Source organism: Triturus cristatus, chromosome 8, assembly GCF_964204655.1.
Source record: "Triturus cristatus chromosome 8, aTriCri1.1, whole genome shotgun sequence".
NCBI lineage: Eukaryota > Metazoa > Chordata > Amphibia > Caudata > Salamandridae > Triturus > Triturus cristatus.
This window is the reverse complement of record NC_140591.1, coordinates 861,403,851-861,430,408: the sequence shown is the minus strand read 5'-3', so window position 1 is coordinate 861,430,408 and position 26,558 is coordinate 861,403,851. Positions and strand designations below refer to the sequence as shown.

The following is a 26,558-nucleotide window of genomic DNA, read 5'->3' as shown; positions in this document are numbered from 1 at the left end:
TGGTAGAAGCCGTGGTAAGTGAGTATGGAGACCACCCAGAAGAGTATGGGTTGAGTGACAGCAACAGTCAGACACTGTCTCACCAGTCTTGCAAAGGTGATAAGGGGTATTCTTCTGAGGCACTGGATGGAATTCAAACTTTTATTTACATTCAGGAATTCAGAGTGACTGGGAGCTGTGTCGACTAAGTATCCTCACTAAAGCGACACCACTTGAATAGCCAGGCTACCAGTAATCTTCAGTACTTTGAGTCATAGTCTTCCTCATCAGTCCCAGTTTCCCGCTCATCCATTAATTCACCAAAATGTTTTTAGTTCAAATGATTTATTAACTTTGTAATTATAGGAAGTCTCTGACTTGACCCCTCCTATTATGCCCTTCAGTACTCATACTTCCTGTGGTGGCTATGTTGGGGAGGGTCATGACTGGGAGTTTTTTTTGGGTGGGCGAATGCTGTGTGAGATGGAGATGATGCTCAATTTATAAGGACTGTGACAAGGAAGACTATGACTCAGAGTGAAGAAGATTTCATGTAAGTAACCAAGTCATTTACAGAACAAATAGTCCTGGCTGGTTTTAGGCGTATTTTGGTTTTTGTGTTACACTGGAGGCAATAACAAAAAGTTGAAAGAGTCATTAAAATGCTAGTTGTGTAGCACACTATATAAATCACAGAAATGTAGTGTACAAGCCATGCCATTATTTACTTAGACCCTCCACTTTTTTCATCCCACTTAAATCGCTGCCCAGCTTCTTCTGTTATGCTGTTTTGGGAGCACATTAGACCTGCTATTCTTAGTGTGGTCTCACTACAATCTTTTTGCTTTTTGCCTTCATGTTTTGCTGTGTCTTTTGTTGGCCTTAGGACTGCTAATCAATGCTAAAGCGCATGTTCTTCTTCCCTATACATGTGTGTAATTGGTGTTTACCTGATTGACATATTTAATTTAGTTATAAGTCCCTTGTAAAGTTGTATGCCATGCACCCAGGGCCTGTACGTTAAATACTACTAGGGGGCTGCAGCACTGATTGTGCCACCTACCGAAGTAGCCTTTTAAACCTGTCTCAGGCCTGCCACTGCAATGTCTGTGTGTGCAGTTCTACTATCACTTCGGCTTGCCATTTAAAACTATTTCCCAAGCCTCAAACTCCCCTTTTATTACATATAAGTCACCCCTAAGGTAGGCCCTATGTAGCCTTAAGGGCAGGGTGCTATGTAAGTAAGTGTAGGACACGAACTGTTATATTTTTCATGTCCTAGTAGTGACAAACAACTATATTCGTCTTTCACAACTACAAGGCCTACCCCTTTCATAGGTTAGCATTGGGAATTCCCATATACCTGTTTAAATGGTAATTCTAGATCAGAGAGGAGTAGCTTTTTCATGTTTTATATATTTGGATTGGTAATTATAAATTCTCCTTACTGGCGAAATTGAATTTAATCTTACTGATTTAAAAATGCCACTTTTAGAAAGTGCAAAAACAACAATTGATGGACAGAATGCAGAACAATGTCATACATTCACCCCAGTACAGAGATCTGGGCCTAAATCCATCGTTTTTTTGCTCACCATGCCGTTCCAGTTTGAACCCAGCCATATGCAAATCAGTCTTGACCCTGTGCCTCATGGGAACAGTCCAGCCCGAATTGCCAAGCCAGGTCCTCCCTGGACTGGAAACAAGCATACTAGGACCGGTTTCTGGCATTTCAGCCGTCTTCAGCCAGGCTTGCTTGATTTCCAGTGGCATGGAGAGCAAGGGACCCACGTCTGGGCATACCCTTTCCACTTGGGGTGACAAATGCAAAAACAACAATTGATGGACAGAATGCAGAACAATGTCATACATTCACCCCAGTACAGAGATCTGGGCCTAAATCCATCGTTTTTTTGCTCACCATGCCGTTCCAGTTTGAACCCAGCCATATGCAAATCAGTCTTGACCCTGTGCCTCATGGGAACAGTCCAGCCCGAATTGCCAAGCCAGGTCCTCCCTGGACTGGAAACAAGCATACTAGGACCGGTTTCTGGCATTTCAGCCGTCTTCAGCCAGGCTTGCTTGATTTCCAGTGGCATGGAGAGCAAGGGACCCACGTCTGGGCATACCCTTTCCACTTGGGGTGACAAATGCAAAAACAACAATTGATGGACAGAATGCAGAACAATGTCATACATTCACCCCCGTACAGAGATCTGGGCCTAAATCCATCGTTTTTTTGCTCACCATGCCGTTCCAGTTTGAACCCAGCCATATGCAAATCAGTCTTGACCCTGTGCCTCATGGGAACAGTCCAGCCCGAATTGCCAAGCCAGGTCCTCCCTGGACTGGAAACAAGCATACTAGGAGCGGTTTCTGGCATTTCAGCCGTCTTCAGCCAGGCTTGCTTGATTTCCAGTGGCATGGAGAGCAAGGGACCCACGTCTGGGCATACCCTTTCCACTTGGGGTGACAAATGCAAAAACAACAATTGATGGACAGAATGCAGAACAATGTCATACATTCACCCCAGTACAGAGATCTGGGCCTAAATCCATCGTTTTTTTGCTCACCATGCCGTTCCAGTTTGAACCCAGCCATATGCAAATCAGTCTTGACCCTGTGCCTCATGGGAACAGTCCAGCCCGAATTGCCAAGCCAGGTCCTCCCTGGACTGGAAACAAGCATACTAGGACCGGTTTCTGGCATTTCAGCCGTCTTCAGCCAGGCTTGCTTGATTTCCAGTGGCATGGAGAGCAAGGGACCCACGTCTGGGCATACCCTTTCCACTTGGGGTGACAAATGCAAAAACAACAATTGATGGACAGAATGCAGAACAATGTCATACATTCACCCCAGTACAGAGATCTGGGCCTAAATCCATCGTTTTTTTGCTCACCATGCCGTTCCAGTTTGAACCCAGCCATATGCAAATCAGTCTTGACCCTGTGCCTCATGGGAACAGTCCAGCCCGAATTGCCAAGCCAGGTCCTCCCTGGACTGGAAACAAGCATACTAGGACCGGTTTCTGGCATTTCAGCCGTCTTCAGCCAGGCTTGCTTGATTTCAAAGAACGATGGATTTAACCCAGATCTCTTGACTGGGGGAGAATGTCTGCATTGTCAGCATTCTGTCCATCAATTGTTTGTTGTAACGCTTTTCGCCCTAAGTGGGATGGGTATTCCCAGACGTGGGACCCGTGCTCACTACGCCACTGGAGTCAAGCTATCCTGGCTGATGACGGCTGATAGCCAGAAACCGGTCCTAGGATGCTTGATTCCGGTCCAGGGAAGACATGGCTTGGCAGTTCGGGCTGGACTGTTCCCATGAGGCACAGGGTCAAGACTGATTTGCATATGGCCATGTCTGAACTGGGGTGGCGTAGTGGGCAAAAGAACGATGGATTTAACCCAGATCTCTTGACTGGGGGAGAATGTCTGCATTGTCAGCATTCCGTCCATCAATTGTTTGTTGTAACACTTTTAGAAAGTGGACATTTCTCTGCACTTACTGCTTTATGTGCCTGGCAACCTGCCTCCAATACATGTCTGGGCTGGGCTGGGTAACAGCTACATTTGAGTATTCCCTCCAGACAGCCACAACTGAGGGCACTCAACTACATCTGCATTCATCTGCATTCTGATGGGTCTTCCTGGGCAGGGGGGACTGGGAGGGGCGACCACTTACACTTAAATAGATAGTGTCCTGTCCACACACAAAGAGCTGATTACACTTCAATAGGTAGAGTCCTGTCCACGCACAAAGGGCTGATAACCCTCACCAGTAGCCTGGCAGAGAGTTCTGGGTTGAAAGGTATCCTTGTGCACTTCAGAGGGCTCCTTTGAAAGCACCCTCTACATCAAAGGCACTTTTGGTTAGAAGTACTGGGGCTCTGACCCCCTAAAATCAGACACTGGGTGGGACTTGTAACCAGACACTGCTGGCTCTACATCTACATTGACAAAATGACTGCTGTGCTGCCAGGAGGGACTGCCATTTTGCCAAACGCTTTGTTGGTCTGCTGATTGTTGCATGCTGTACTGGAGGAGGGACAGCCACCCTGCGACCTGCCTTTTGTATTGGCCTGCTGTCTGCTACCTCTTTGCTGTGCTAACTACTCATGTTCTCCAATGGCATGCTGGCTTTTCCCCTATTTATGAAGTTTCTGGGCCATAAAAGACTTCAAATTCCCGTGACAGGAAGACAGGGGTCCTACAACAGTCGAGCACTCTGCTGCTCTGACCTGCATCTATGGACTAGGACGGCTCATTTCTCTGTTTTGCCAACCAGTGTCTGAACTTCTGTCAATCGAATTCACCGTTGCACCCACAACAGCTGCAGCGCCTCTCAGTGCTGCTCCACCGTGACGCGATGCGCTAGTGATGAGGGGCGTGTCCCGAAGTGTGAGCATGACCCAAACACAAAAAGTGAAATACAGGGAGAAACCAGAGCATTGTATTTGTCTCTTGTGAATTAAAATGTGCATATCTTGAAAAGCGTAGATCACATTTTAATCGTTTTCGCCTTGTTTCAATGATGATACAAAAAGCTGTTTTTATAAACCAGTGTGCAGTCTTTTTGTAGTGTATTCATTGGGTTACTGTGTGTGTGTGTGTTGTGTAAATACCTTTGATAAGCCTGACTGCTCTGTACCTAACTACCAGAAGGTGAGCATAGGCTTCTTTTTAGTGTGTATTAGCTTGCATTGCCAAGTGTGCGGATTCCTGCCTGACTTGGGTGTATACCTCAGCCAACCAAGAACCCTATATCTAACAGAGCGCTTTTAGATGTGAAGCCTACAGAAAGGTGCATCCATTTGACAAACAAGGTTACCTGTGGTAACGTCATTTGATGGCTAAAGATCATCCTTTACATTCCTCTGCACACTCGCACTATTCTGCTTGCTAAGGGCTTTTGATTCTGAAGTAAAATTATTTTTTGAGACACATTACGTTTTGATGTCGATATTTGTTTGCTCTGCTTTCTTCCTCCTGACCTGTATGAGTCATAGAAGCAAAGCAGGAATTGACAGCACCAATGTTATTGATGTCCCTATGGACCTACTTCATCCCTTCCAGAAATGACCGCGTCTGAGTGCATGGTGGGGACTCCAGTAATGAACAGTTGTTTAAAATATTGACTAACTAGTTCTTTGAAGTTGAATGACTCCAACAAGTGAATGTGTGTATCATGTATGTTTCTGTTTATAGATTATAGACAAATATATGTAGATAACCATCTTAACTGGATTTTTCAGAGATCGGCCCACGCCAAGCTGATATTGCAGTAATCACTCTTTTTTCTCTTTCCTATTTTGTGTAGGTTTCCAAAAAGAGCACATGGAGAGGTAAAGTGATTTTTGAAGCCTTTATTACATTAATTGCATCTCTTATAATTTAACACATTTTCAGTTCATTTCAATGTACATTTCAATGTGTATTCGATAAAAACATACACATAAAATTGATATAAACAGAACCTAGCTCTCCTCTCAAAAGTTTATTAAAGATTCAGTTTACTACAAATTTAAGCCAGGCTCATCTCATAGCCCCGAAAACAACAGTGACTCTTTCTTAATTATCCTAACATCAGCAGGTGTTTAATGTCTGCTAATTCCATGTCTCCTAGACACCTTCTTCAGGTGTTCTCTAGCCTGTAGACACTGACATTGACCACCTTGGATCTAGCATTTGAAAAAGTTAATTTTACTCCAGTGTGCGTGGTCTGATGTGAATTGCATACAATATGATGATAACTTGCACTGCTTTATGTTGCATGTAATTAGTATGGCCATAGACAATACAGAGAAACCACAGAAGTACCTTGGAATTAACTAAAACATGCTACTGCCAAATTCAAAGGATCAAAAGCATTTTGACTAAAGGTTATAATTTGGAATGGGAAGGATTTATTCAGGTGTCACCATTTCATGCTAAATTGATGTTTTCTTGCAATTGAGAAATCTGAAAGATTGTTGCTGACTTTTATCATATACTTTCATGTTAGAACTGGGGGTCTCTAGTTGGCTGAGGCAGTTACCTTAGTCCAAATTGGGACCCTTGCTTCTAGTCAGGGAAAGGAGGGAAACCCTCTTTGATAACCCCTGCTCACCCCCTGGTAGCTTGCCACGAACAGCCAGGCTTATCTTCAAGGCAATGTGTAAAGTGTTTGCAACCACACTCCAAGTGACACAGTGATAACACCACAAATGGACACCACACTGATGTATGGAAATAGTGGTATCTTTATCAAGAACAAAAATACGGTAAGACCAAGCGATAAAAGTCCAACATATGCGTATTCGTAATACTTCACTTTGCCGATTATTAGGCCAACAAACACTTGTGGTTCTTGCGGTATTAATGAGCAGTTCACGATGTTCAAATGCAGTCCTAATGCAGTGTTATGCAGTTCGTATTGTCAGACTAATGCAGTTTGTAATGCAAGAATAATGCAATACTCAATGCAAGTAATCAGACAGTTCATAATGCAAGAATAATGCAATCCTCAATGCACGTATTCAGGCAGTTCGTAATGCAAGAATAATGCAATCCTTAATGCATGTAATCAGGCAGTTCGTAATGCAAGAATAATGCAATCCTCAATGCACGTAATCAGGCAGTTCGTAATGCAAGAATAATGCAATCCTTAATGCACGTAATCAGGCAGTTCGTCATGCAAGTATAACGCACTCCTTAATGCAAGTAATAAGGCAGTTTGTAATGCAGGAATAATACCAGGTCAATCGACGCGATTAGCACGGGCAGCACTAGGCCCCAACCACAGATAACAGTCCTGAACTTCCATGGGCGGCCCCGGGACTGCCGGGCAGGTCCAGGCTGCTCGAGGACTCAGCGCGTCTAACGCGATGCAGCGGGAGAGAGATGGGAGCACTCCTGTACTCCTCCTACACACCTCCCCAGGCCACACATGCTTGCGACTCCCCATCGGAGTCCAAGCCTTACCTGGAAGATGCGCTGCCTCGCTCTCTCTCCCAGCTCGATGGACATCCTGCTGGGCGCTCCCGATGACAACGCAGCTCCGATACAAGAGACGCTTTAGCCGAATAGGTTACGGCACTGCCTTCTCCGTTGCTGACGATCTTGGTCAGATTCCTCTTGCGAACAACGATTAAGATTACCTCACAACGTTCTTAGCTTTACGAAATCCTTCAGCACGTTGCTGCTTGGGACGGCGATCTTTATCCGCAGCCTCCGTTACGATGACGGTTCAGGCCACGAACTGCTACACAGCAGGGTGGACGATGATTCATGCTGCCGGGTACTGCAGTCACGGGGCACTTTCCAACCAGCACCACGGATCCCACCGCAGTCTCAGGCTGCACACGCACAAAGCGTCACTGAGACTCAGTTGGGCTTTGGGCCACACAGTCCCGGGGCAATGCTTACGAAGATCTCAGGTTGCAAAAAGCACATGCACACAGTGCCGTTTGGACACACTTGGAAACTTTGATGTTCCTGAGTTACCACAACAGGGAGCCAGCTCTCCTCAGGCCCTTGGAGACAAGTTACTTCGGGACACAGCACACAGCAAAGTCCCTTAGCCTCTCCTTAGTTAAATCAGCAAACTTCAGGCCAGCCCCAGAACACACAGCAAGTCTTTCTCTTCAGTCTCTTCAGCTGTTCTTTCTTAGCAGAGGTTCCTCTTGATCACAAAGTAGTGTCAATCCTTTTCAGTCTTGATCAGACCAATGTTCAGGGGTTTCAGCTCTCATAGTTATACCCCTAAATGTATTTGAAGTCTTTGTGTTCAGGGGGCACTGACCCCTGTCCAAACCATTTCTGGGAGTCTTCATGCCAGTGGCACCTTCTTCCTTTGATAGTGGGGGTCTGGACTCTCGGACACTCAGCAGGAGGTGGAGTCATTTATTTATGGCAGCAGCCCAGGCCTCTTCACAACCAGGGGGCTACTCCTCCCCCTACACTCCAGATGCAGGTCAACCTGGTGGTGTCTCACTTACCCCTCCCCTGGGTCAAGACACTTCCCAGATCCTATCACACAACCAGGCAGAGTCACACAGAATTGTTAGAACACAAAAACCAGCCACTTCTAAAAGCGTGGTTTCTAAGCACACAATTCAAAAATCACCTTCGCAAAAAGATGTGTTATAAAATTGTGAGTTCAGGCACACTAAACTTCACCTCTCCATCTTAAGCCTATGGGAAGATAGGCTGGAAACATATTACACAGCCTTCCCCATTCTGTCCTATGGGCAAGATGGCCTTGTAACAGTGAAAAACGAAATGGAGAGTATTTCACTGTCAGTACATGGTACACACCTCAGTACATGCCCTACCTTTCACAGACACTGCACCCTGCCAGGGGGGTAACTTGGACCTACTATAGGGGGGTCTGATGTGCATGGAAAGGGAAGGGTAAGGCCTGGCAAGTGGGTGCACTTGTCAGGACAACATGGCAGTTAGCAAACTGCACGCAGGCACTGCAGTGGCGGGCCTGACTTTTGAGAGCTACTTATGTGGGTGGCACAATCAGTGCTGCAGGCCCACGAGTAGCATATTTTTTTTTTTTTTTTTTTAAACCTTTATTACAGAATGCAAAAGATATACAAGGATGGGCCTACAACCTTCAGGCCGGCCGCTAGCAAACAGTGGGAGCATAGACACAATTATTAAACACAAGCGACAAGTGATAAAGGTCCCAGAAGTCGAAGGAAGCGTTGGCGGCCACACCGTCCGGAGCCCCCAACTGGCGGTTCCATTTTTTTATAAGAAACTACAAACAAATCCACAAGGCAGCAAAAGTCAAAGCAGCATTATGAGCTCCCCTGGGGAGGACCCTACCGATCCACAGGAATAGGGGGGGGGACGGGCCAGGACAGAAACAAAGTGAAAACGATACCCAGAACCAAGGTAACAAGCAGACTAGGGAGACTGGGCCACTGCCAAATCAGGCGTCAGCGGCGGGGTGCAAATCCCGCCACGATAGGAGTTCCAGGGGCCCCACACTTTCACCCATTTCCCAGGCTTACCTCTCGCCACATACACTACCTTCTCCCGAAACATACACCAATCCATGTTGTCCTTCCACACCGAGACCGTTGGTGACATCTGGGAGCCCCACAATTGGGCTATGTCACGCTTGGCCACCATATATCCCAGAGTCACCCACCACGTCTGCGGCGCCGTGTAATCAGTCGGCTCCCACACATTTAGCAGACATCTCCTAGCCTCGGGAAACAGCGTCACATGCGTGACCGCTTGCAACACCGCATGCACACCACGCCAGAATCGCGCCACCTCCGGGCATTCCCACAAAGTATGGAAGAAGGTCCCTAGCGAACCACACCCACGCTTACACAGCCCATCCATGGCATATCCCATACGCATCAGACCCGGCCCCGTAACGTAGACCCTGTGGAGTATTTTGAGCTGGACGAAACGAAGGCGGGTCGGTATGGCCACCTCTTTCGGGGAGGCCACCGCAGACACCCAGTCCTCGTCATCCAGCTCCAATCCATCGGCAACCCATGCCTCACGAAGGCCAGTCAGCAGTCCCGAGCGATCGTTGATGAGCTTTTTATAAATCAATGAGATAGTGCCATCCGGTACATGCCCATCTAGCACTCTATCTTCCAGAGGGGAGCACTCCGGGATGGACGCCACATCCGGGAATACAGAACACAGCGCGTGACGAACCTGTACATACCGGAAGTACTCCCTGTCTTGCAACTGGAATTCCGCCTGCAGCACATCGAACGTTTTGAATCCCCCCCTCGTCCAGAGATCGCCCACCCTACTGATGCCTATCATGTCCCACTTCTCAAAGCCTTTCGAGGTCCACAAGCAGCCCAATCGCTCAGATGCATACAGTGGCGTCGCCCGGGTCAACCGATCCTTCCACCCCATCGCCAAGTTTGCCGCGTGCCACACCCGTACCGCGACCCGCGTAGGACCCGTCAGGCGTGCGTCGAGCGATCTAGAGTAGAGCGCACGATTATAGTCGCCACCCGGCAGTAACAATTTATCCATTTCAAAAGCCGGGTTAAGGGCGGGCCCATAAAGGCCGTGGTTTATCGCAGCCAGCTGGGAGGCCCAGTAATACCGTTTGATGTCTGGGAGGGCGACCCCCCCGTCATACCACGGGAGCGTCAGCTTCGCGAGGGCGATACGCGGCCTCCCATCCCAAAACAGGTGGCGCTGCAGACCCTCCACCTCCCGAAAGTAGCGTGCCGGGACGACGTCCATCGTGTTTTGTAGAGCGTATAAGAAACGTGGCAACGACATCATCTTAAACAGTGCCGCACGGCCGAGCGGCGAGAGCGGCAAGCGCCTCCAACGCGCCACATCCTCCTTCAGGCGCTGGAGGGGGGGGAGTAAGTTCTGTTTATATCGGGCCGCAGCGTCAAGGGTAATAAAGATACCCAGGTACTTAAATCCCTGCGGAGCAACCTGGATAGGACAACCCGGCGGAAGGATAGGAGCCTCCCCCGAGAGGACATACACACAGGATTTAGCCCAGTTGATGACTAAGCCGGAGTTGCGGCCAAATGAACGCAACACATCCACTAACACAATCAATGATTCACGCGGGGAAGCAAGGTACAAAAGAATATCGTCCGCGTAAAGGGAGACGCGATCCTCATACTCGGGGGTCCATCGGAGACCACGAATCGAAGGGTGCCACCGCAGCCACTCCGCCAGGGGCTCCAAGGCAAGCGCAAAGAGGAGCGGCGACAGCGGGCAGCCCTGCCGCGTGCCCCTGCCCAGTTCAAAAGGAGCCGATACTCTACCATTCACCGCCACCTGCGCCAGCGGTCCGGAGTACAACAATTTCACCCAGCCAACGAATCCCGGGCCAAACCCAAACTTAGCCAGCGTCGCCCAAATATATGGCCACTCAAGCGTGTCGAACGCCATAGTGGCGTCCAAGGACGCCAAAATGGCTGGCTCTCGTATGAATGGGACCCTCGCGAGCACCCCATGCAGACGCCGCAGGTTGAGCACGGTGTTGCGATGAGGGATAAAGCCGGACTGGTCCTGATGGATCAGAACGCACACCACGCCAACCAGCCGATTCGCCAGCACCTTGGCGAGAATTTCCGGCTCCGCATTCAACAGCGAGATAGGCCTGTAAGACGTGACCCGATCCCGCGGCCTCCCCTCCTTATGAATAACCACAATAGTGGCAAGACGCTGGTCCAGCGGGAGGGAACCCGCCAACCGGGCCGCGAGGAACATATCACGGAGATGCGGAGCCAGCGTATCCGGTCGTAATTTGTACAATTCGATGGGAAGGCCATTAGGACCCATGGCCTTGCCAGAGGCGACCGAACGTATGGCGAGGGTAATCTCATCAGATGTCGGAGCCGCGTCCAACAACAGTTTATCCTCCTCCGAAAGGGAAGGCAGCGCAATGTCTTTAAGCAGGTCATGGGAATCCTCTTCCGAGCGGGAAGATACCGGGGAATACACCCCACGGAAATACTCAGCGAAACAGTCAACAATTTCCTCCGGCTCAGTGACACACACACCATCCAGTCTATCAATCGACGGGACCACTCGACTCGCTCTCTCCTTTTTATCCAGCCACGCAATCAGTTTACCAGCCTTATCACCCACATCATACAGCCGCCCCTGTTGCTCTCTACTCAGGCCCCTGGCCGCCTCCGTGACTAGGGCCTTGTAGTCCGCCTGTTTGAGTCTGAGAGCATGCAGTTTGTCGTCCGTGACCCCACACTCCAGATCACCCTCCAACTCAGTTATCTCAGATTCGATACGGGTCACCTCCTCCCGCTCGCGCCTCCGGGAATGGGAAATGAGGGATAGGGCCTCCCCCCGGAGTACCGTCTTGAACGCCTCCCACAAAGAAACAGCAGACGACACAGACCCCACATTGTCTTCAAAATATCGCTCAAGAGATTTAACCAAATCTGCGCGAATTGTGGGGTCACGCAGGTACCAGGGGTTGATCGGGACCACCCTCCCCTCCCCCCTCGGGACAATGTCGAAGTGCAACAGGAGCGGGGAGTGATCTGAAATACCCCGAGCCAGATGTCGCACCTCCCCAACCCTCCCCGCCTGTGCTGCTGGCATCAGAACATAGTCAAGCCTCGAAAGACTACCATGAGCCCCAGAATGAAAGGTGTATTGTATCTGCGTAGGGTGTTTCAGCCGCCAACAATCCACCAGCCCCAGGGTATCCAAGAGGCCAGATAACCAAGCCTGGGCGCGGGGGAGATCCCTGGGCGGGTGACGATCCTCAGTTCCGGAAAGTACAGCGTTAAAATCCCCCCCAACCACTAGAATCCCCTCCGGCAGGCCAAGAAGAAGGCGCCCCAAGTCAGCGAAAGTAGTCGTCTGCAACCCTGGCGGGACATAAACAGAAACCAAAACAATCACTTTACCCTCCAGTCTACCCACCAGAGCCGTATATCGTCCCCTATCATCATGGAGCACCTCATCAACCTCCAACGGGAGCGAGGTTTTAACCATAATGCCCACACCCATCAAACCAGATGTGAAGCCCGAGTGAGCTACAAGGCGATAGCCCCGTCTGTTCATGGCACGAAAGGAATTTCCAATGAGGTGTGTTTCCTGCAGAAATACTATATCGGGTGAAATCCGTTTTAAGAACTGCAGGACCACCCCCCGTTTTATCCTGTCCCCCAGTCCATTAACATTCCAGGACAAAAGGCTCAGTCCCCTACCCCCCATCATGGCCAAAACCGATCAGTCTCCCCCCAGTGAGCACTTTAAAGATAGCCCAACAATACTCCTGCCTTGTGGTATAAATAAACAATATCCAACCCCAACCCAACATCCCCAACAAAACTCCCTCCTCCCTGCACCCCTGCATGAGCCCAAACAGCCCCCCCAACTGTGCCTGTCGCCCCTGTATAAACTAAACTACAAAGACCCCCTAGAGGAGGAAAGAGAACCCCCTCGAGACACAGCACAACCTCCAATGGAGGGGAAACAAGACACAACAGTCAAGAGACCCTAAGCTTGGCCGAAAAGTGGCATCATCAAGAATGAGCCCCAGTGTCAATACCTCATACCCGGTCCGGTGGGCACTCTCCTCCCGCTGCCCCCAGCCCATCCCGATCATGTCCCCCAGACAAAGTGTCCAACCAGTCCCCGGCCGTCTCAGGACGGTCAAAAAAGTGAGTGCGACCATCAGCCTCCACACGCAGCCTGGCCGGGAAAATCATTACGTATTTTAAGTTCATGTCTCGAAGCCGCCGCTTGACGCCCATGAAACTCAGTCTCTGCTTCTGGACCGCCTGCGTGAAATCAGGATAAAAGTTCACCTCCATGTTCTCCAGCTTAAGCGGCCCTTGCAATCTGGAAGCTTGCAAAATCGCATCCTTGTCCCGAAAGTTGAAGATACGGGCAATAAGAGGCCGCGGGGGAGCTCCGACCTTCGGTCTACCGCCAGGAACCCTATGGGCCCTCTCCACCGCAAAGAATTTACTCAGTCCTCGAGGCTGGAGATGGGTAGAAATCAGGTCCTCCACAAAGAGATCCGCCGCCGAATCCTCCCGTCCCTCGGGCACTCCGATAATACGGACGTTATTCCTCCGGGCCCTGCTCTCGGAGTCCTCCAGGCGCCAATCCGTGAGCGCACTTGCCTGCCGGAGCCGGCGCACCTCCGTCTGGAGGGCCGCTACCTCAGTCGTGAGGCCCGACGCGGTATGGGCCAAAGAGTCAACCCGGTCATTTGTCTTAGATAGATCTGCTCTCACAAGGTTGACATCGATGAGGACCGCATCGAGTTTGTGCGCCAAGGTGTCGAATTGTTGGCCCACTGAGGTCTTCATCTTGGCAATGGCGCCCATGACGTCCTGCAAAGTCAGATCCGTAGGCAAATCCGGGGCATCCGGGGGCACTCGGAAGACTTATGCGATCCGCCGGGAGACCCCTTCGGGAGGGTGTAGCGATCCATAATGTTGATTTGAAGTGCGGTGCCACGCCGGGTCGATTTGGCATTCAGCCGATCTCCATCCTGCTTCGTGGCCATCGTCGTGTAGCTCGCACCCTCACTAGTCACGCAGTGGAGAGCAAGCAATCAAGGCCGGAGGCCACCTCAGGAAGGCGCAGCGGGTCCCCACAGACAGGCAGGCAGGGTCCCCCAGCGAGGCCACCACCACACAAAGAAGCGCCGTAATCCCACTCGCGATGACGGCAAGGGGACTCAAAAGCGAAAGTGAAAGTGTGGGGTACGCGACTCGCCAGGCTCATCCTGCCGTTGTTATTCACTTCTCCACTGGATCACCCCCAAACTCGAGTCCGGGGTCAGGAGAGAAGCAGGCCGCAAACTTCAGTCAATGCTCATCCCGGCACCCGGGGTCCGATTCAAAAACGGAAAACGGGTACCACCTCGGCTCAGGTTCACCGACACAGTCCCCTCAACCGATTCAGGATGAAGACAGGATAAACGTAGGAGGTTGCGGAGGTCCTCGGGAGCCTCGCACCTACGCGGCCATCTTGGTTGCGCGCTAGGCTCCTCCCCCTACGAGTAGCATTTTTATTACTAGCCCTGGCACACAAAGTGCACTTTACTAGGGGCTTTACTAGTAAAAAAATATATACCAATCATTGACTCACTAATTCATACTACTTTATACAGGGAGCACTTGCACTCTGACACTGATCAGCAGTGGCAAAGTGCCCAAGGCATCTAAGCCAGTAAAACGAAATCCATCACAGCATCAAAAATCGAGGAGGTAGAGGCAAAAAGTCAGGGGTAACCACGCCAAGAAATGCCAGGTCTAACAGTTCGGATAAGATTTCATTTGTTTTCTCTTCTGGAAAAAATGTATTTCTCTGTAAAATTGATAAAGTACTGAGTCACCCCTTAAGATTTGTTTCAGTATTCTTTGCTAATATACACACTAGAAATGTAATTTTTGCATAGGAAAGAGCTAATAGGTAAATAGGTGTCATATAATAAGCAAAATACAGTTAAAGATGTGATCTGTAGCATGTTCCTCCACATACAAATGTCACATTCTAAGGAGGCAATTTACTAAGGGTTCCTTGTACACCCACAAACTACACAACAATGGCCTACGCCCACAGGTTTTTGTAATTATAAATAAATCTGATAGATACTTCTAGCAGCAGATTCCTTACCTTTGAATTTCCCCAGGCATCAGACTGGATCAGGAAGATTTTTTGTGAGAAGTACCCCTACGTACCGTATTGACAAAATAGCCCTGCACTCTTGTAATAGTAATTAAATCAACATCCAAATCATATTTTGCAGTATATGAACAGTTCTCAATAAGTAGTCATTTTTCCCAAATAAAAGCAGTTTATCCAATCTTGTAATTGTTAAAAGTTATTCTTTATTCAGATTCTTTAAAATAGTTCAGAACAGCCACAGCCAACGTGTTTCGTCCTCAATCGGATTTCTTCAGGGCTTAAGGTTTGTAAAGAATATTAATTCATTTAGGTTGGCATCAGTAAACAGAACTCAAATCGATTTGAACTTTGTTTATCAGTTTTGAGATTTCAGTCAAGTCAGTGGTTCACGAAAGAAATAAAAGGTGTAGTCGGCGAAAGTGGCGCCCGTCCTTGTTCTGATCGTCTGGTTCGGCAAGGTTTCTTGGCTCTCTAAGTTAGGACCTAGGAGATTGTGTCCTAAGCCTTTTGCACCTGAAATTTTCATTTGTGGGACGTTAGGACTAGTGCAGACATGTATGCTTTGATCCCTTTTTCCTTGTGTGAAACCCTACGTACCGTAGGAGGTGTTGATCAGATCTGCGCGATTCTGGCGGACGTGTTGGAAGTAACATCCGCATTACCTATATAGGCACCACCTTGGTGTGCAGGTTTGATTTCTTTTCTTTCCGCACCAGCTAGCAGTGATCAGAGAGAAGAGCTACCCATTTGTCCGTGTTTGATGGATTTTTGCAACATTTTGTCTACCTTTTTTGAGGGTTTCTCCTCCTGATGTGTCCAGGAGGTCATCAAGAAAGACAGGTTTTAAACCCTGTGCTCCCTGTCACCGAGCCATGTCAGTGGCAGACCCGTACCTCATGTGTTTGAGGTGTCTGGAGCTTCACCACGACTCCCAAGTTATGCTCTGACAGCAGGGCTATGGCAACAAAGGCTTTGAGGGAGTGGTCCCTGAAGCTGCTAGCTGCCCAGCATTCAACTCTGAAGAGGTTCCGGCACCGCTCAAAAGGAAGGTCTCAGGACCATTCCAGGAGTTCGAAGTCCTCTTCTTCTCACTCGAAAAAGTCAGGGCACTCAGGTAAGAGGCACAAAAAAAGCAAGTTGAAGTGCGCTTCGACTTTTCCTTGTCCTTCAGCCAACACGACAAAGGAGCATCAGCATTCAAGGCCTGTATCCTCAGAACCTACGTCTGGGCTGAGTCTGCGCCTCCCAGTTATCTGGAAGCAGGAGCATCCCCGCTCATATTAAAGAGTTCTATGAGGCCATGCATCTAATTTTAGAGGGGCCTGATCCCTCCAGTATGTGTGCCTTTGGGCCCCACAAGGTCAGAGGGGGCCCCATCAGCTTCCCTGCTGGTGACTGCATGTCTGATGGGACCCCATGGATTCCAGTCATGATCCGGACCAGCGCTGGTGGTGCCACTCCGACCGTCCTAGGCGCTGGCCCCAATGCAGATGCTCCTGGCTCCCACCAGTGGCACCAGCCCCATTGGGATCCCCAAATCTTACACGGAGGCGGATACACGTCAACCAATGCAGATTACGGAGCTGACAGGACCCCCGTGTCCTAGGTCAGAGTATGAGCCCTATTCCGAAAGGCTAGGCGTTGGAAGAAACATCAGGGGTTGCTGGACCCTATAGAATACCAGCCTATGGTCAGGATATAGACTGATGTGAGGAACTGGGTGATGCCAGCAGACTGGATACGTCTCCATTTACCAGCTTGCTTTGTCCCCCTACCATGGCTATGGTGGAAGGAGCTACATACGCAATGGTGGCGCAGAGGGCAGGTGAGTTCCTCTGCCTTCATTTGCCCTCTGTGGCAGTCAAGACCAACAACTTGACGGAAGGGCTGCAGCTGAGAGTCTCCTCCTCTGAACCCTTACTCCCGTTTAGCGAAGCCCTCACCGACGTCCTTCTGTGGTCCCGATCCAAACACAGTACAGGGGCTCCTGTAAATAGGATCACAGAATCAGCTCCAGGGACACAAGTTTCCTCACTCAAAACCCTAACCCGGAGAGCTAGGTGGTCCAATCCTCCACTTCCCATGGCGCATTCCCTGCCGCTCCCCGACAGCAATCCAAGAGCCTGGACAGCTGGGAAAGAAAATGTTTTCTTCTGCTAGCCTTGCATTGTGGTCAGGGAACACCACATGCTTATTAAGTTGCTACTTCCTCATGTTGTGTGAAATTGTTGCGCAAGTGCTGCCACAGGTCCCAGAGGGGGCCCAGGCCACTTTCTCCCAAGCAGTTACAGACCTCAGAGACACAGTGAAGTACACTATAGGCTGTGTTTAGGACACAACCGATTGTCTGGGCATAGCGGTTTCATCGACGGCGGCCCTCAGATGCCACGCCTGGCTGAGAACATGTGGCTTTTTGGGGAATTTCCAGGCTTTCCTCATGGACATGCCTTTTGATGGCACCGTCTCTTCGGAGACAAGGCAGATTTGGTGCTGGAGTGCTTTAAGGACTCCCAGGCTATGGCCAAGTGCTTGGGTCTCTCAGCTGCCTCACGTCCCCAGTCTGCCTTTTGCTCCTTTCATGGCCACAGAAGGGATTTTCAACCGCACCAACCCTATCCCAGCCACCAAGCTGCACAAAATTCCCAGCCTCTGCATGGACTAGGATGCACTTCCTACCGGCATCATGGGTTGGGTAGCCAGTGATCAGGTCCAACCACAACCAATCTGGTAACTGCAGCCTCCAAACCTTCCTAATCTTGCGTTTTTTAGATCATGGGTATCCAGTTGGTGGCAGGATCTACCATCACCTCCAACGCTGGCATTCCATAACTTCGGACAGGTTGTCCGAAGGGGCTACTCCCTTCCCTTTGACACTACCCCTTCTTTCATGCCTCATCTGACGACCATCTGACAAATAATCTTTGTCCCTGCTCTGTGAGGAAGTCATTGCTCTCTTGGCCAAGGGAGCCATAGAGAGGGTTCAGGTGCCAGAAGTAGGCTGTGGTTGATATTCCTGCTACTTTCTGATACTCAAAAAGGACAAGTGTGTTCATTCTATCCTAGATCTTCGAGCCCTCAACTACTTCCTCAAAAAGGAGAAGTTCAAGATGCTACCATTGACTCAGGTCTTAGTTGCCTTGGACATAGGAGACTGAATGAAAGCATTGGGCTTACAGGACACCTATTTTCACATTCCCTTTCTGCCTGTCCATCCATGCTACCTGTGGTTTACAGTAGGCCACAAGCATTTCCAGTTCACTGTGCTCCTTTTTGGCCTTACCAGCGCCCCTTGGGTGTTCACCAAGGTGATGATGATGGTCGCAGCTCATCTGCACAGGTTAGGGGTACCAGTCTTCCAGGAAGAGCTGTGGTGCAGCGGCCAGGGCGGCTGATTCCAGAGCACGAGGCTCACGGTTCGATCCCCGGCGGCAGCACAGCTCAGCACCATGAGAATTGGCAATAGCTCGATTAATCTTCCCGATGGCTTCCAGTGCCTTGAGACCCTTAGGGGTGATTAGTTCGCACTTTACAAATACCAGGTTGTTATTATTATTTTCTCAGCGACGGGCTGCTGAAGGCGGGCTCGACCCAGGCTATTGTCTACCACCTCCAGGCCAGATGGACCTCCTGCATTCCCTTGGACTCACTATCAACATGCCAAATTCACACCGGACTCCCTCTCAGACTCTCCCTTTCATCTGAGCTGTTCTAGACAGAGTTCACTTTCGGGCTTATCCTCCAGAGTGGCAAGTCCAGGCTAAAATATCAAGGTTTCAGCCTCTATCCTGGGTTTCGGGGTGAGACTGACTCCGAGACTGCTGGGCCTCCTGCATCCTGCTGGTTACGCATGCCAGATAGGCATATTCTGGCTCTGCAGTGGGACCTGAAGTTCAAGTGGGCACAGAATCATGAGAATCTCACCACCATGGTCTAGATCTCAGAGGGAACTGCAAAGGACCTCAGTGGTGGCTAACGAACCGCGATTGGGTCAGAGGCAGACCCCTCTCCCTTCTCCACCCAGATCTCACAATAGTGACAAATGTGTCCCTGGTGGCCGCCTGGGAGAGGTGGAGATCAGATGACTCTGGTCCCCAGTGTAATCTGGACTCCATTTCAACATGCTGGAGCTCTGCGCGATGCGACTGGCATTGAAAAGTCTTTCACCCCTCCTTCATCAAGGGAAGGTAATGTAGGTGTTCACAGATCATACCACCGCCATGTGGTACTGCAACAAATAGGGCGGGGATCGTGTTGTGGACCCTCTGTCAAGAGGCCCTGCATCTCTGGACATGGCTGGAACAGCAGGGCATATCCCTGGTGGTTCAACACTTGGCAGGTTCTCTGAACACCAGAGCGGACAAACTCAGCTGTTGATGCCTAGTGGATCTCAGTTGCGTCTCCACCCGGCGGTGTCCAAGGTATCTTTCAACAGTGGGGAGAGCCTTGGTTAAATCTGTTCGCCTCCGCTGAGAACGCGCAATGTCAGCAGTTTTGCACACTGGGGTTTCCATGGCGGCTCTCGCTCAGAGATACTTTTCATCTCGAGTGGAGCTCAGGCCTCCTGTACACCTTTCCGGCCATACCACTCCTGTCAAGGGTTCTCAAGAAGATCAGGAAGGACTGGGCCCATGTCATCACTGTGGCTCTGGACTGGGCATGGAGAGTCTGGTATACTGAGCTTTTGAACACAAGTGTCAATCCTACGATCAGGCTGCCCCTTTGTCTCAGCGGCAGGAAGGGTCCTTCACCCAAACCTGTCAACTCTCCGCCTTCTTGTTTGAAGATTGAGCAGCAGCAGTTGATAGCTTTCAACCTTCCTCCTGAAGTCTGCAATGTTATTCTAGCAGGCAGGAGTCCCTCCATCAAGATGGTATAAGCCTGCCATTGGAAGCAATTTGTATCATATAGTTCAGAAAAGTCCATTGACCCACTTTCTGCCTCCCTTTACGATATTTTGCTTTTTATTCTTACCCTTGCCAATCAGGGCTCTGCTTTGGACACTCTGAAGGGTTATCTCTCGGCTCTGTCTGCCTTCTTGCGGCTTCCTGACAAATCCTCTTTTTTTAAGTCCCCTATTGTAATAGATTTTTACAGGGCCTTGTACATATGTTCCCCCTTCTTCTTTTATTATGCCTCATTGGGACCTTAATTTGCTCCTCACATTAATGTGTGCTCCTTTCGAACCTCTTTACAATTGTCCCCTAAGGCTGATCAACATCAAAACAGTCTTTCTAGGGGCGATTACATCAGCCCAGAGCGTGAGTGAGCAGCAGGCGTTATCTTCCAAGCTTCCATACTCATCAATTTATCCAGACAAACTGGTGCTTCGCACTAGGGCCTCTTTCCTCCCAAAAGTGATGAAGTGGTGATATGTGTGGTGGGGAAGCCAGAATAGCTGACTCCGGAACGCGGGGTTGATGGTTTGATCCCCGGCAGCAGCTCAGCTCGGCATAATGTGACTCTGAGCAATAGCTCACTAAATCTCCCCGACGGCCCCTAGCACTTTGAAACCCTTAAGGGGGTGATATGTTCATGATTTACGAATAGGAATTATTGCACTACTTCATGTGGGTCAGTCCGTCACATTGCCCACCTTTTACACTCTTCCACATCCCTCTAAGGAAGAGGAGCGACTCAACTATCTGGACCCAAAAAGAGCATTGTCGTTCTACCTTGACTGCACATGAGAGTTCCGGGTGGATGACCAACTCTTCGTGGGGTATGTTGGTGTGAAGAAAGGTCAGGCAGTGCAGAAACGGGCCATCTCTTGATGGTTCATTCTCTGCACAAAGATCTATTATGCACTGGCAAAGAAGATGCCTCCTGAAGGCTTATGGGCTCTTTCCATCAGAGCTAAAGCTGTGACCACTGCATTAGCATGTGGAGTCACAGTCCTAGGCTTCTGCCAGGCAGCAATGTGGGCTTCCCTGCACACATTTAGCAAGCATTACTGCTTGGACAGTCAGGTCTGCAGGGTCAGGCATTTCACATGTTCAGTCCTGCAGGACTTCCTAGTTTAAATTTGTCTGCAGAGCGCCAACCGAGGATGTTATTGCTTGGGTATCTATTCAATGGTAAGAAATCTGGGGCCAGAAGTGTCTTATCAGATGAGAAAGTTACCTACCTTCAGTAACATCTTATCTAGTCGATACAATATCTAACCACAGATTCCTTACCGACCTATCCATCCTCCCTGCTCTGTGGACAGATTTCTGGTGTCAGGGCTGATCCCTTTCAGGGCTCTAGTTTGGACACACCAGTGTCAGTGCACTTCATGGCTCCGCGCTTCTGGTGGGGCAAATCGTGAAAAGTAACTGACGTCAACACGCCGAGGTGGCACCTATATAAGTGACGTGGACATCACTTCCAGTGTGGAATATGTCTCCTTGCGGAAATGATCAACGCCACCTACTGGTGCGCAGGGGTACTGCTCACAAATAATCTTCCGAACCCAGTCTGACGCCTTGGGAAATTCAAAGGCTGGGAATCTGCATCTCTATCAGATAAAGCGTTACCAAAGGTAAGTAACTTGTTCATTAATGCAATTCTTTGTATTGCTTTGCACCACATGTGGATCCATGCACTATCTTACTAAATAACCTACTAAATCTTTGAACTGTAAAAAATGAATTTGAGGAACGTAATTAATGGTATAATTTTTCATCAAATAAGAAAAAAAAGAATTTGCCAGCTCTAGTATTTACTTAGATACAGCAATGCTCACTCTGCAGCCACAACAAGAATACTATCTGAGGAAAATAGTAGACATTATGGTCCTTATCATGAGTTCCCCTTATTTTGGTGCAGAGATTTGGGGACAGAAATCAACAATTCTAGTTTGAATCCCTGTACCAAAATAAGGCTATTACAAGTGCAGAATAGGGAATAATAGGTCAAGTCAATTCAATTAATCTTTGTTCAGGTACAAACATTATCCCCACAAGTTCACACATACTGTAAGAAGCTGGCCTGGCACATGATGTCCACTAATGGTAATGGGCAGCATGCCCGAGTCCAGAGAATCCTTATGGAGATTTAAGAGGTCTTAGACAACCTTAGAAAGCTCTCTAAGTGGTAGCTGTGGAGAGCTGGCTTCAGGCTTAGGCAAGAAGGAGTGTAAAGCAGCTTGTTTTACCGGAATGCAATCTTATAGTATAGATTAAGTGAAAAAGAAACAAACAAGGTATTTATAAAAGTATGTATTTATTATATAATACTCTCTAACACTTTTAGATATCTGCTACCCAGAGATAAACACAATGCACGCAATACTTCACAAAGAAATACAGTAAAAAGCACAGAATACACAGTGGACCCCCGTGGGGGACCAAACCATATACTAAGAAAGTGGTATCAAAACCACGACTCGGGTCAAGACAAGGTCAAGAGGACAAAGGAGTGCTGGGGACTCAAGGAACTACCCAAGGTGAGTAGATTGGGCCCCCAGAACTGTGCAGTTCCCACACTGCACAGAGGGTGTGCAGTGTGGGAATACGACCGCGTGCTCCGTACAACTCAATCTGTAAGTCGCAGTTAGATTTTTAAAGGTTAAGGACCCTTCCCAGTGGACCCTGAAGGAACCCCATGGAAGACAGAAGGTTGGAGAGTGACCCCACCCATGGATACCCTACTACCCACGTTACCTACACCAAGGAAGCCAGGTGCATAGGTGTGAAGTGGTGTCGGAAACAGCCAGTGAACCCAATGGAGGACTTCAGGAAAGTGCAACAGCTGATGATGAAGGAGGAAGTGTCCGGTGGATTCTAGTTGAGAGGTACCTGCAAGCAGAGGGGACAGAGTCTATGTCATTCAAGAGTGACCAGGAGATCTGGAAGACGAATGCCCACCAATGTCGGGAGTTGCAGGAGAGTTGACGAGGACCTTGACTCTGCAGCTGTGAGGACCAGGCGATGCTGAGGAAGACCAGGAGCCATGCACAAGCTGTCCCACATCAGATATCAAGTGCTGAGGGGTCGGTGTCTGGCGGGAGCACCAAAAACCCTTGGCAAAAGCAACCAAAGCAGAAGTTGAAGAAGGTGCAATGTTGGGACTAGGAAGGTCCATGGGACTCACCACACGCAGGGGAGTCAGGGCAGGCCCGAGGAATCAGGGGAGCCCAAAAGAAACAAAGATGACCCTCAAATTGCCCCCTATCCAGGAGGCACTGGAGTCACGAGAGGACCTCAAGGAGCTCACCAAAAGAAGCAGGCCACCATGAAAAACTAAGCAGTGTGGCTGAAGATTCTGGTTACTGGAGATTCTCCAGATTAGGGCTACTTGGAGCCCGAAGATCTTCTTGAAATGAAGCCAACAAGCTTTTACAACTGCAAGTTGACGTGGTGCACAGGGGTTCGGTTATTGCAGCCCTCAAAAGGGAGACTGGCCTCAAACTTGGTAAGAGGGCAGGGCAGGCCTCAAGAGCAGTGAAGAATCACCAGCTGTGTTGCAGAACCTTTCAGAGTCCGGAGGAGCCCAGGATCAGCAGACTGGTCAACTTAGTTGCGGTGCCTGCGAATGCAGGGAAGTGACTCCTTCACTTTAAGGGAGATTCCTTCAGCTTTTGGAAGGTTCCTATATGGTGCACAGGCACAGACAATGCAGCAGATTGGAAGGGAGATGAAGTCAAGCCCAAATGAAGTCCAGAGAAGTCCAGAGTACCAGACAGTAGAAGAAAAAGTGGTGTCCCATCTGAATCTTGTCCCATGATGAATCTAGGGACCCACCCACAGGTAAGCCCCTAAGTGCCCTTTGGAAAGGGTTGGGATGATTCAGGAGACCCTCCCAGGGGAGGGTCTGGACAGGGAGGAGGTTACTCACATGTCCTTTGTGCAGTTTTGCACCAGAGTGGGAGCCAACGGCTCGCAGAACTGGTTTGAACTGGACTATGCATGGGGACACCAAATGTGCCCCTCATTTAGACTGAGTGGCGTTGGCAAGCTCGCCCTCCCTGCCTCAATACACTAAATCCTGTCTGGGTCCTGTCTGGCTCAGCAGCAGGAGGGCAGAATCGTGTCTCTAGTCGGCAGCAACCATTTTGTGCTTTCCAGGTCTGGAAGACTGGTACTGGGAACAATGAGAGCCTAACGGAGGGCTCTTCCAGTGCTTGTAATCAAAACTCTCACACTGTATGGTGTGGGGGTATGATTCCAACATGTTTGATACCAAACATGATAGGATTTGTTTCAGACGTTTTCGAGATGGTCCGTGCGTAATTACAGGTGCCCCTCTATATAGTATATGGCTGCTTCACTTACAACCCGAGAGAATGGACTCTGTAGGCTGAAGGGGTGTTCTGCTTATGCAGGGGCACCCTCACACTTAAAACCAAGCACCCTGCCTTCACTATTGCAAAGGCCTGCTATAGGGGTGACTTATAGGTTTTAACTGCAGTGACCCTAGATATAGGAAACCTATAGCTTTAGTAAGTGGTGCTAGCACCAGCTTACACAGGCTGCAATGGCAGGCCTGTAGTTCAATTTTGAATGGTCTCCCATGGGTGGCATAATGCATGCTTCAGCCCATGGGGTACCTTCGGGGCACCTATGCTCTGGGTACCTTAGTACCATATACTAGAGACTGATAAGGGTACCCCAGTTTAAGGGAGGAAGCAGATAGACTGAGGTCCTGATTAGCAGGATCCCAGTCAGACTAGTCAATAACAGCTTAGCATCAGGCAACAAGTGGAGGTAACCATAAAATCAGATCCTACTTTCCTACACATACGCAATAAAAATACATAAAAAGTATACAATAAAACTTATAAATAAGTAAAAAAGTTCTTAAAATACATAATTAATTAACATGTCATATCACAAAAACAAGAGAATACTGCATGATTATGTATTCAGATTTAGTCACTATTCATCAAAATACAGGATTGGATAGCAGTTCTCAAAAAGCACCTGTATGAGCGATTGACTCATCATTATTGAGTTTAAGCAGCATACTATACTAAATGCTGTGCCCTAAAGTCTGTAATTGTGCGCCTCTTTATAAAGGGGAGCAAAAAGAGCTTTCTGTACATAGAATAAAAACCACAATAGAATAGAAAGTGCAATGTGGATTGACCTCAGCTCCAAGAGTCAAGGTTTGCTTGAAAGCTTGAGGGGAAGCATAAGAAATGCTTGACGGTGCCAGCCCTAAAGCAGGACAGTAAACTGCGCTCCTAGCGGCCCAAAGATGTAGTCAGGCTTCCTGCAACTAAGCTGTCTGTTCTAAGGTTCCACTATAGCGCCACACTCGTCTTCCTAATCTCTGTGGCCAATCTTCCATCACGAAAAAGTTTGTACAGAGCTAGCTGTAAGTGCTTTTTACTGGTAGTATGATAGCCCTCAGGGTTCTCATATAGATATTGAAAACCAATCTTATGCCAACATTCCACCCCGGCTAACCATGTGATATTCAGGCGTTTATCACATCTAAGGAAATCTGTAATAATATCTCTTTTAAGGCTAGCCTCCTTGTTTTTCCATGCTGCTAACCATTGCAGGGGAGGACGGGTACTAATGTAATCTTCTATAAAGGGTAAATTCAATTCACTCTGACAGATAAAATGGAGAGAGGAAATGGGAGCCGCCAAAACACTAAGGCAAAATCTTTTTTCTTCTGCCTGAATAGTACTGCATTTGATAATGCCCCATACCTCTGCCCCGTATGTAGACATCAGAAGACATTGCATTGTGAAAATTTTCAAGAGTGGCATGAGAGCTCTCCCCTCCTGGGCTGCGGTAGGCTAACAAACGAGCCGATCACTTTGTAAAATGTATTTCTACAATGATCAATATGCGCCATCAAATATTCGCTGGCAGTGAAAACTGGACCCGGTAAGAAAAAGTGCCAGTACATTTTAAACTATGGTTGCCAACAGTAAGCGAGGACAAATTATACTTCTTTGGTTCACAAGCCAGAATATAAGGTTTTGCGAAATCAGTACGTAGAACAAGCGTGGCCATAAATTCCCAAAATACTTTCACTAAAAGACGCAGAGTCCTAGGTATGCGAGCCATCTACACAGCCTCATCCACATACAGCGAGAATGGTAACAAGGAGCATTTTACTGTAGGAACATCAAGTGTGATGGATAATAAAAAGAGTGGAGGTTGTTAATATATTAAATAAATTAAAGAGGAGCTAAAATGCACCCTTGTCTCACACCCCCAAAAATGCCAATCTCTTTAAAAACCTTCCCCTGAACATTTCTTCTACTTCTGGCCATCATGTCCCTGTGCAAATACACTAAAAAGTGCACAAGTGCTTCATCCATTGCACATGCTAAAATGTTTGACCACAGCTATGACCGATTGACGCAGTCAAAAGCTGAGTTCAAATCCCTAAACGCTACATATAGCGGGGACTGCTGAGCTCCAGTGTATTTCCCAATAATCAGATTGAGATTGAGGCACTGCTCGACTGTGCTGACCTTGTTTCTAAAACCGTACTGACATAAGTATA

The 26,558-nt window shown here is 48.7% G+C and overlaps 1 protein-coding gene and 1 long non-coding RNA gene across 2 annotated transcripts in view; one reads left to right on the top strand and one right to left on the bottom strand.

The window, feature by feature from the left end:
• Window positions 1-26,558, top strand: part of LOC146805184 (uncharacterized) — a 1,401,767-nt gene that overhangs the window by 1,184,203 nt on the left and 191,006 nt on the right. The window contains exon 15 of the mRNA XM_085622379.1: window positions 5,302-5,326. Within this exon, the coding sequence (XP_085478505.1) occupies window positions 5,302-5,326 (25 nt within the window). The remainder of the gene's footprint in view (window positions 1-5,301; window positions 5,327-26,558) is intronic.
• LOC146805185 (uncharacterized) overlaps window positions 1-26,558 on the bottom strand; it is a 150,156-nt gene that overhangs the window by 17,979 nt on the left and 105,619 nt on the right. The gene's annotated exons all lie outside the window — the stretch shown is intronic.